At 60.7% G+C, this 10,977-nt stretch overlaps 1 protein-coding gene across 2 annotated transcripts in view; it reads left to right on the top strand.

Moving 5' to 3' along the window:
- The first annotated feature begins 275 nt into the window (after positions 1-275).
- Positions 276-10,977, top strand: part of DOCK1 (dedicator of cytokinesis 1) — a 494,355-nt gene continuing 483,653 nt past the window's right edge. The window contains exon 1 of one of the 2 annotated variants that reach the window (XM_051833503.2): positions 276-450. In XM_051833503.2, coding sequence (XP_051689463.2) covers positions 405-450 — 46 coding nt within the window. In that variant the 5' untranslated portion in view covers positions 276-404. The remainder of the gene's footprint in view (positions 451-10,977) is intronic. The other variant, XM_008274844.4, reaches the window with a different exon arrangement.

Here is a 10,977-nt window from a genome sequence, read left to right as displayed (position 1 = left end):
GAGGGCACGGCGCCCGCCGCCTCTGCCCACCCTGCTGGCCGCTCCCGGACAGAGGGTGGCGGCGGGGAAGTGACCCGCGCGCGCTGGACGGAATCCCCGCCGGTTCTGGGCGGGAGCCCGCGCTCTCCCCGCAGGCACTGCCGGCCCGGGCGCCCTGCGCGCGCTCCCCGTCTGCGGACCCGGCCGGGGCGCGGGGCGGGCGCACAGCCCGCGGCCGTCCCGCCTCTCGCCGGCGCTCCCGGCCTTTCCCATCCGGCCCGCGACGCCCCGCCCGCCCCGTCCCACATGACGCCGCCTCCGCCGCAAACTTTTTCCTCCCCATCCTGTCGCGGCTCGGAAGGAATGGAAAATGGCGGCCTAGGCGCGGAGTTTCCTGCCCGACCGGCGGCTCTCGCGGCGGCGCCATGACGCGCTGGGTCCCCACCAAGAGGGAGGAGAAGTACGGCGTGGGTGAGCAGCGCGCCCGGCCCGCCCGCCTCTCGCCCCAACTTCCGCGGCCGGCGCCCCAGCCTGTTGCCGGCCACCCGGCGGCTGGGATGCGGGGCGCCGGCGGGAAGAGGCGCCCCCGCTCCGCGCCCCACACCGGCCGCTCGCCCCTCGCCTGGACGCGCGGGGAAGGGCGAGGGTCCGCTCCCGCGGGGTCCCCTCCGACAGCCGCCGGGCGGGCACCGCGGGGGCGGCGCTTCCCGCCTCCCGGGCTTCCCCGCTCTGCCCGCGGCGCGCGGAGCCCCGGGGGTCATTGTTACGCAGCGCCGTGGGCTTCCTGGGGGGAACTTGTGTGGCTGGCGCCCGGGCCCGGGCTGGACGGTCTCGGGGCGCAGTGGTCAGCATCGAGAACTGTGTGTTTCCGCGTCCGCCAGGGTGGCCCCGGCCCCGGGTGGCCCTGGCCCCGGGTGGCCCTGTCGTGCTCGGCGTGGGACCCTCGGGGAGGAGCTGCCAGGCGCCCGGTTCGGAGGGCGGGGACCTGGTTCTGCTCCGCTCTTTGTCGTTTCCTGAGGGCGGGGGGGGGGGTGAGGGAAAGGGGAGGTCGGGTTGCGAGTTTACGTGCAGACCCCAGTACACATTCCGGAGAGCCAGGCTTTGATGCTTGTGAAACAAGACCTCGCACCCCGCTGCCCGGCCACTGCCAGCCCAGGCCTGGGGGGCGCCTCCTCCTCGCCACCCGCCCACCTGGGCGCAGCGCCGGGCCCGGATCCGATTTTCCCGCTTGGTTTTCTGCTTCCCTGCCCTCTTGCCCCGCCTGTCTCTCCAGGCCAGAGTCAGCAGCTGGGCGCCCAGGGCACCCCGCGTGCTCGGCCAGGAGTGTCTCTGCAGCCTCCGCTCCTGCACTGGACATACCCTGGCCCCTGCAGCTTCTCGGGCGGCCCCCCTGCTAAGGGCGCTCTGCTCTCGGGTCCCCGCCAGGTCAGGTGTGGGCAGCCGTAGGGGCCTGACTGGAGCCCACACTCTGCTGGGGCGCTGCTTTCAGGACTGCTGTGGCCGAGCTGGCGGCACGTGGCAGGCCGGGACACTGAGGCTGAGGGGTGGCAGTCGCCGGCCAGCAGTTTGCAGATTCCGACTGCCAGGCTTGGGGGTGGTCTCTGCGGGGCCCTGCTGGGAAGAGCTTCCGGGGCTGGGGGAAGGGGGGAGAGGGGAGAGGAGAGAGCTGAGGGCTGAGGGCAGGGAGCAGGTAGAGGAAGCAGGAGCTGCGGCAGGCGGGGGAGGTGGGAGGCCAGGGGAGGAAGCAGCCAGCAGCTCCAGAGAGGCTCAGCCTCGCTCCCCTGCGTCCTGTGCACTGGGGACCTGTGTCTGCTCTGGGATCTGCGTCCTGTGCACTGGGGACCTGTGTCTGTGCTCTGGGATCTGCGTCCTGTGCACTGGGGACCTGTGTCTGTGCTCTGGGATCTGCGTCCTGTGCACTGGGGACCTGTGTCTGCTCTGGGATCTGCGTCCTGAGCTGGGATCTGTGTCCTGTGTACCGGGGATCTGTGTCTGCTCTGGGACCTGTGTCTGCTCTGGGACCTGTGTCCTGAGTACTGGGGACCTGTGTCCTGAGCACTGGCATCTGTGTCCTGAGTACTAGGGACCTGTGTCTGAGCTCTGGCATCTGTGTCCTGAGTACTGGGGACCTGTGTCTGTGCTCTGCGTCCTGTGCACTGGGGACCTGTGTCTGCTGTGGGATCTGTGTCCTGTGTATCACCTGGGGACCTGTGTCTGCTCTGGGATCTGCGTCCTGTGCACTGGGGACCTGTGTCCTGAGCACTGGCATCTGTGTCCTGAGTACTGGGGACCTGTGTCTGTACTCTGGGATCTGTGTCCTGAGTACTGGGGACCTGTGTCTGCTCTGGGATCTGGGTCCTGTGTGTCACCTGGGGATGATAAAGTGCTGACCGCTCACCACTAGGAGTGTCCCGTCCTGGGTTTTCAGGCCAGCTGCTGCAGGCTCCCCCTCCTGCTGCCCCCTATCTGTGCTCACAGGAGGGGGCTGGGGGGTTTCTTAGCACCACATTTTGAGAGAGACCTCAGTAGCCTCCTGAGGCCCTTGCAGTGGTGTGGAGTGGAGGTGAGCGCTGCCCAGGGTGCCCTGGCCATTTAGAGAAGTCTAGACCGAGCAGCCACAGGTAGGTGGGCAGGGTCTCCATGCTAGAGAGGGGGCCAGGGAGCAGACGGCAGCTGTGTTCTCATCAGCCACACACCTTCCTGAAGCTTTGCTGACCCCTCGGTTTAAAGAAAGTTTCCAAAGGAGAAGAGTATGCAGGGTGGGTTTGCTGTGAAGTTGTAGGACAAACGTGTGTCACCATCCGTTAGAAGTGGCCGTGGGTCTTGTTGCCTTTCCCTTCCCCGGGTGGAAGCTGAGCCAGGGGACGTGGCAGCGCAGCCCCAGTCGACACCAAACGCCCTCGTGCTCCATAACTGGTGCCCCCATCAGGGAGGCGGGCGGCTGAACTTTGGCTTTGGGCAGAAGGGGAGCTGGATCAGGTGTGTTGGGGTCACTGCACTGCGGAGTGAGGGTCTTGGTGGGTCTCAGCAGAGGCCCGAGTGGCCAGGAGGTAAGCCCTGGGAGGTGTTTTCAGCTTAGATAATTGGTTGTTTCTGTCTCAGGGAAAAATACTGGCACCCCCCCCCCCCCACCAACTTCAGCAGATTTTTGAGAGCCTAACAACAGGACTGTGTTTCCCTGGAGGGGCCGGGGTGGGCGGGCCGGGCTTCCCTCCCCAGGCCTGGCGCAGGGACCGTGAATCACAAGGGAAGGAGAATGGTAAAACTCCATCTCATTTGGAAACATGAATCACAGCTCATTGTTCGCAGGTCCTTGGAATCTGTTACATTGTTTGTAAATGAGACACTTCAGTTATTTATTTATTTTCAAAAAACACGAGGAGAGGAGTAAACAGCTGACCTGACTCCTGATACAGAGGCAGGAAGTGGGGGTTCCTTGTGTTTCACTCACCAGGGCTGGGTGTGGTGGCTCCTGTTCATGGTCCAGGCTTGTTAACGCAGACAGGAGCCTCGACTTGGCTGTCACCCTGGGTTGGACACGACCGTTCCCATCACCTTCCAGCCAGGCGGGGTCTTCCATCCCCAACATTCTTGGTGCACCCAGTTCCTTCGATAGGTGTCAAGGGGTAGCCTGTCCTGGAGGCACACATGAGGACCACCTGCCCACTGCTCAGTGACAGTGGCCCCACAGGTGCCCCTGGTGTCCCCAGGTCCTTGGATTATGTCGCGTCCCCTGGCAGAGGGACTGTGCAGGTGTAATTGAGCTCTAAACCGTGCCCCGGGGCTGTGATCCTGGGTCAGCCACTTGGTTGCAGAAGCGGTTGGGAGAGGGGAGCAGCCCCAGGAGAGCTGGCAAAGGGGGTGGGGCATGGGCACTGCAGGCTCATTCAAGTCCTGGCTCTTATTGTCCCCCTTGAACTCGTACTTCCTCACCTCAGTCTTCTAGTCTGTAAAGTGGAGCCAAGCCTGCTGACTGCGGACTTGTGAGGGTTCAGGGGTAACGTCAGCAGAGCCCTGTGTGCCGTGTTTGGGGTTATGCTAAGCGCCACTTTTACTAATCTTTAATGAAGCACGAAGTTTGGAAACCTGGTGAGGGGTGACTTCCTGTCTGTTTACCAGTCATGGGTGCCAGGGACTGTGCCTTCAGGAGCTGGTTCCTTCGTGGTGTGCTCTTGCCCTCCTTGGGAGAGGGTGCCTGCTCCATGTGGGGAGCGTGACTCGTGGGCGCCTTGTTAGCTCTGAGTGACGATGATCGCGTGAGTAGTGTAACAGCCTTGGGAACGTGGGAGTTGGAGAGCGATCTCCTGTGTCATCTAGAGTAGCAAGCAAGCTGCTGCTTTGGGGAAGAAAAATTAGATTTGACCATAAGTAAGTAGAAATGTGAACATTTTCATTCACTGTAGCATGCAGAAAAACCAAATTAGGGCATATTATGTTTCTGGAAACCTGGTTTCACTTTGGAAACATAAAAATTTTAAATTTATTGTGATGGCAGTGTTCACCGAGACGATCAGGCATCTGATCGGACTGTCAGAGTGTGAGGATAGTTCTTTTTCATGTTTGCTTGCCACCTCTGCATGCAGGCAGCAGAAACAGGGAGAAAGATGTAGGTTCTGTCTCTTTCTCCTTCTCCCCCTTTTGTCTTTCAGTCAGCTTCATATTTTCGGATGACTATAGCCAATTGCAGGGTGAAGCAGTCATCCAGTGAGATCCTGTGTGCCTGTTGCCAGTTTTTCTTAAAGTTACGTATTGCGAAACTGAAGTTTAACGTCACATCCAGGATGTTGGCATCGAGCCACTCCTGACACACATACCTTTCTGTCACCACAGTGCTACCCCTGTGTTGTCCTTAATTTTTTTAAAAAAGTTTTATTTATTTATATTTTATTTTGGAGGCAGAAAGAGAGCTCTCCTGTCTATGGGTTCACTCTCCAAATGCCCACACTAGCTGGGGCTGGGTCGTGCTGAAGCCAGGAGCCAGGAGCTCAATCCTGGTCCATTGCAGGTCGATGCTGCCTCCCAGAGCGCATGTTAGCAGGAAGCTGGAAGCAGAAGTGGAGCCAGACGGGAACCCAGGCCCTCCGTGCAGCCTCCTCCCTTTTATAGCCACGCCCACCTCTTTCCATGCCCTCCCCTCCCGTCCTGGGGACCCTTAGTCTGTTCCCGGTTTCTGTGACTTTGTCACGTCAAGACTGTCACATCCACGCAGGGAACCTTTTTCCAGGCGGTTGTGACCGTCCTGCTTGTCCTGGGCACGGATCTGTGGATGTGTGAGGGCGTAACTGTTCCCCTGTCCAAGGCTGTTTGGAATAAAGCCCCGTGCGTGTTGTGGGTGGCTGGCTGTGTGGGCGCAAGCCTGCCTTCTCTGGGTCCAGCACCTGGGGGTGTGGCGGCCGGATGTGTCACTTCTCAGGAAGCGGCTGTTCCCCCAGCAGGGAGCTGTGAGTTAAAGTCCCCATCTCTTGTTTGTCCTGTTTGTCTGTTGTCTTTCCAGGGAGACAGGTGTGCAGCGGGGTCTCCTGGTGGTGGGAGGTGCAGTCCCCCAGTGCAGCCCTTCCTTGAGTGAGTCCCGATTCAGTGTGGGAGAGGAGGCAGCAGGCTAGTGCTTGTGTCAGGTGCAGGGGAAGATGGCTGGCCCAGGCGGTGCTCCTGGGGGGGGCAGTGGGGGAGCAGGGCCACTGAGCTGGGACGTTGTGTCCAGGGCAGGACCAGTACAGCAGCCTCGTGAGACCCAGCGGGCACTTTGCATCCCAGCACGTCACCAGCTGGGCTGTTCACATCTCTGACTTCTTGGGTTCCTTCATTGTGAGGGTCTTCCCTGGGGAAGCCATGAGGGGGGGCCAGCGAGGGAGCGCGACCACTTTTCACTGTGCCCGGGATGCGCCTCTCCCGCCTGGTGCCTGCTTTCCACAGGATGCTGCGTGGTCTTGCCCATGAGCTTGGGCTGATGGGAAGTTTGTGGGGCCACTGTACCTCGCGTAGCATGGAAACGGGGCTGTGGGAGCCCTGAGGCCTTGTCCCTGAGTTTGCTCTTACTCAGGGCAGGGCAGCCCTCTGGGGCAGTCTTGGAAATCCGTGGGTGGAGCGTGGGTGGTTGCCACCGTCACCAAGGCTACGGAAATCTCCTTCCTGGCGGTTCTGGGAGGGCTGTGTGGCCGGGTCTGGTTCAGGCGCTGGTCTCCTTCCCTGCACATCCGTGGCCCATGCTCCTCTTCCAAGGACGCCGGTGGTCCTGGATGGGGCGCACCCTGTGGACCTCTTTAAATCATCTCTTTGAGGACCCTGTCCCCAGATACAGTCACGTCCCAGGGTACTGAATGTCCAAGGTGACACAGCTTAACCAGAAACAGTGTGGTTCTGATGATATAAACTTGGCCCTGGGAGTAAGGGGTGGGAGCGCATGGCCAGAGCCTCGCCTCCCCTCCCCTCCCCTCCCCTCCCCTCCCCTCCCCTCCCCTCCCCTCCCCTCCCGAAGTTCAGGGACTGAGATTTGTTTCTGTGTTCAGACCTGGCAATGTCTTGGAATCAAATTAGCGACGGCACAGTATGTCCGGGTCCCGTGAGACTGACCCGTGGCCTGAGCAGCTCTGCGTGTGGCCGCTGACACGTGGGGACCACCCTCGATGGGACTGTCTGGCCCCCTCACCCCACCCCCAGGCTTCAGCTGCTTTGGGTGTTGAGATCCTACTGTATTTCCCGTTTCTTACCATTTGTGTCCCCGTAGCATGATAGGCTGGCCAGGTCACTCGGGTTCTGGAATCTGAAGTCCACAGTGGTGCTTGTGTGTGGTCTGCCAGCTGTGCAGTGGGGGGATGAGGTGGGGTGAGTATGTGTTGTTCTTCTTAAAGACTTATTGCATTTACTTATTTGAAAGGCAGAGTTACAGAGAGAAAGGGAGAGATCTTCACCCACTGGTTCGCTGTCCAAATGGCCGCATTGGCAGGGCATGGGCCACACTGAAGGCAGGAGTTGGGAGCTTCAACCAGGTCTCCCATGTGGGTGCAGAGGCCCCAACACTTGGGCCATCTTCTACTGCTTTCCCAGACACATTAGCAGGGAGCTGGATCAGAACTGGAGCATCCGGGACTTGAACCAGCGCCCATGTGGGATGCCAGCATCTCAGGCAGCATCTTAATGCGCGGTGCTACAGCACTGGCCTGGGCGTGCTGTTCTTACTATTGTCCGTGAGGCTGAGTCCTGTCTCGCAGTCACACCCGGTCCAGCTGTCGGTGGCCTGGGGCAGTCGCAGGAGCACCCTGTAGGTGTGGGCAGTGTTGGCACAGCGCTCGCCGTCGCCCTCATGTGATTGTGCGGGTGTACTTCCTGGGAGGCAGCCGTGATGGCCCGGGTACCTGGGTCTCTGCTACCCATGTAGGAAACCTGGGTTGGTTTCTGGGCTCCCGCTTTCATTCTCTCTCTTTCTGTGTCTGCTTCTCAAATAAACACACAGATTTTCACCGTGTTACTGAGTCTTTGTCCTGCTGCGTTGCTGTTTGGAGTTGGGGTTAGCTGCTGTGTTTCCCCAGTCCATTGATGCAAACTTTGTGACCATTCTGGGGCCAGGGTTGAACTGGAGCACGTAAGTTAGGTGCACGCTTGTCTGTCACCCTTTCCTTTCTGAATCAGGGCTGGCCAGCTGCTTTGCTGGTTTCATAGGGAGTCTGTTTTTCTCCGGCTAGGGGCAGCTTGCGGGGCAGAGATGATGAGCAGTGTGGGGAGGTTTCCTTCCTGGCCTAGGTACTGCCATCCCTCGTCCCTGACCGCGGTCTGCTCTGGCCATGATCCCTGGACAGACCTCCAGCAGCTGGGGCTCAGGGGAAGCCTGGGGCAGAGTGTCCTGGGGGAAGCAGAGTTCCCCGCCACCGTGTGTCTCCTCTGCGGGTTCCTGTTGGCTTATTTCCCACGGAGCAGGAGGTGTGTTGGCACAGCCTTCTGCATTACTGGTGGAGCATGGAGGTTGTGCATCCTCACACCTCCCTGTCCCTGAAAGTCACCTGAGTCTGTGTCCCCTGGGAGGCAGGGAGAGATGCGAATGAGGACAGGCACTGCCAGTTTCCCTGCTGCGAGCTTTGCTACTCAGGGCCCAGCGAGTGCAAGGTGGCCTGCAGGTGTGCTGACCTGGGAGGAAGGCCCTTAGTAGCAGGTCTCAGTTCCTGCTGTAACCGTCTGAAACCAGGCACTCACCAGGCCTGTTCCCGTGAACTCCCCCGCCCGCCCCTGAGAACTGTGTCTCTGTCTCCACGTGGTGCTCTTTGTAGACTGGAATTTTTATAGCACTGGTCCTTATGACAGAGGAGACACTGAATAGTAGGTCTGTAATGCTAAGTCAGTGTGGGTACGGTAGTGTGACATCAGGAGGGGGCGCTAGTGGGCTCAGGCACTGGGCTGGGAGTCTCCTTGCTGTAGTCCAGGCCCCTGCCGCCCTGCCCAGCCTCCCCGAGCCGCCAGCCCTCAGCTAAGGGAAGCGTTGACGACCACCACTCAGCCTGGCCCGCGAGAGTGTTCAGAGGGAGAAGGCGCTACTCGGCAGTGAGCTGTGCGCTAACTTTCTCTGTTTACCAGTGTTAACTTGGGACTGGTTTAGCGTAGAAAAGGCCCTGTACCCTCACAGGCCTTACTTTCCCTGGAGCGGTTTTATTTTTAAAGATTTGTTTATTTGAAAGGCAGAGATACAGTGAGAAGGGGGGAGAGAGGATGAGAATCCATCTGCTGGTTCACTCCCCAAATGTCTGCAACTGTACCAGTCAGGAGCCAGGAGCTTCTTCCTGGTCTCCCACCTGGGTGCAGGGGCCCAAGCACTTGGTTCATCTTCTGCTGCTTTCCCAGGTGCATTAGCGGGAAGCTGGATTAGAAGTGGAGCAGCTGGGACTTGAACCGGCGCCCATGTGGGATGCCAGCACTGCAGGCAGAGGCTTAACCTTCTGTGCCACAGCACCGGCCCTCTTTCCCTGCAGTTTTACAGTTTGGTTGTCTGGGAGATGATGAACTGTGAGCCGATGAGCACAGTGAGCAGGTGAGTTATGAGCAGGTGGGCACGGGGCGTGTGCAGTGGCCCCGGGTGCCTGCACTGTGTGCAGAGATGAGTGGGGTAGGAGGCCAGCTCTCCCAGCCTTACTCACTGCAGCTCTGTCTTCAGCCACAGAGAAAGCAGGCCCAGCTGCCCAGTAACTCCCTCTCCCTCCCTCCCCCTCCCTCCCTCCCCTCTCCCTGTTTGCTGCCAGCTTGCTTTTCCACTTTGGTGGCCCCAGTTGCCCTCCGGGGGGGGGGGGGCATTTTTCTGTGGAACCCCAAGTCCCCAGTTGTCACAGTGTAGACACAGACGGCAGCTGTGTGCGTGGCTCCAGGGCGTGGCCCGGGCAGCCCCGGCACGTGGCCGGGGGAAGCGACCTGTGATCGCCCTCTCCCAGCCGGCTGCAGGGCTGAGCCCTGGAGGATTGAGGGCTGCGGGTGGGGACGTGTTTGGATCTGTTTTTCTGTTCCCTCATCCACCCAGCACCTTCAGTCCGTGCCTTCTCGAGGGCACCTGCCTTTCCTCTGGGCTCTCGGGTTCCTGCTCAGGTGTTCTCAGACCCTGGGCGGCGGCCCGCAGCCTGGAAACCCTTTCAGACGCTTGCGTGACCTTCGCCACTTCCTCTCCTGGTGCGGTCCTGCCTGGTCCGGGCCGGCCGGGGCTGGGGTCAGCCCTGTAGTGTGCTGCTCTCCTGCCGCAGCCCGCTTCCCTGCACTGCAGGCCCCACGCCCCTCTGCATGAGCCTGTTTCCCGTTGCTTGGACACCCCCCCCCCCCGGCTCTGGGGACAGGGGAGTGTCAGGCCTGGGTGTCCTGAGGGAGGGAGGGCCCAGCAGGCAGCAGGCCTCCCCAGTCTCACCCTGCTGGGCCCTCCCTTCGTGTCCTCAGCCAGGGTCACCCCACGCAGATCCCACACGGATGGCACTCTGTGGCCGTGGCCAGTTTGTCAGGCAGCTTCGGGTCTGGAGGAGGGAGACCCATCTCCACCAGCTCTGCGGAGTGAACGGGGGCACCAGCGTGGAGGAGGGACTTCCAGTGGGGCTCCCCGTGACGGCCACGCTGTAGCACCGGCGTGGGGGTGGGGAGCCAGCTGTCCGGCTCACTGCCTGGGCTGGCTGGGAGTTGCCCAAAGGTAAAACAGCAGGCTGGGGGTTCCTGATGTGCTGTGCCCTGGGGCTCTGAGTCCTGGGGAGCTGTCAGCTGCCTTGCTGGTTGCTTGCCAGCGTCTCCTGCGAGGTGTTGGTGGCAGGAGCCCCTCTCTGGTTGGGACACCCAGGATGTTGGCTGCCTGGGTGGGTGGGTGGGGGCAGGGTGGCCAGAACAGCCAGTCACTGATTGCTCTTCTCACTGTGGCTGTGCTGTTAGCATCAAAGCAGGTGCTGCACACAACACTCCTCGAGTTACTGTGGGGTCCCGTCTCCATCAACCGTGGCGAGCTAAGAAAAGGCATTTAGGGATGGGTCTCTGGCACAGTGGTTAGCACGCCACTTGGGACACCCACGTCCCGCGCCAGAGCGCCTGATTTGAGTCCGGACTACTCCGCTTCTGATCCGGCTTCCTGCTAACGTGCGCCCGTGGAGGCAGCCGGTGATGGCTCAAGAACCTGGGTCTCTGCCACCTTTGTGGAGACCCAGTCCCTGTTCCTGAGTCTGTCTGGCCCAGTCGTGGCTGTTGTGGGCACCTGGAGAGTGAACCAGCAGAGGGCTGGTTCTGCCTTTTAAATAAAAGAAGAAAACATCGTGCACACACGCACACACACACACGCACGCAGGAAACTCAATCTGCCTAACCTCTGATGCACCCCGCGTGGCAGCACAGTGCACTGTGGGGTGTGTGTTGTTGGCTGGCTGGGAAGTCCCAGGTTCAGGATTTCGGCCGTGGAGCATGGGTGGCTTTTGTGCCATCACAAGGTGCAAAATCAGTAAGTGAAGCCACCGCAGGTCAGGGGCTGTTTGGGGAGGGCAGCGAGGAGCCTGTGTCCTGGGCCCG

Source organism: Oryctolagus cuniculus, chromosome 15, assembly GCF_964237555.1.
Source record: "Oryctolagus cuniculus chromosome 15, mOryCun1.1, whole genome shotgun sequence".
In the NCBI taxonomy this organism is placed as follows: Eukaryota; Metazoa; Chordata; class Mammalia; order Lagomorpha; family Leporidae; genus Oryctolagus; species Oryctolagus cuniculus.
This window is presented reverse-complemented; position numbering and strand designations above follow the sequence as displayed.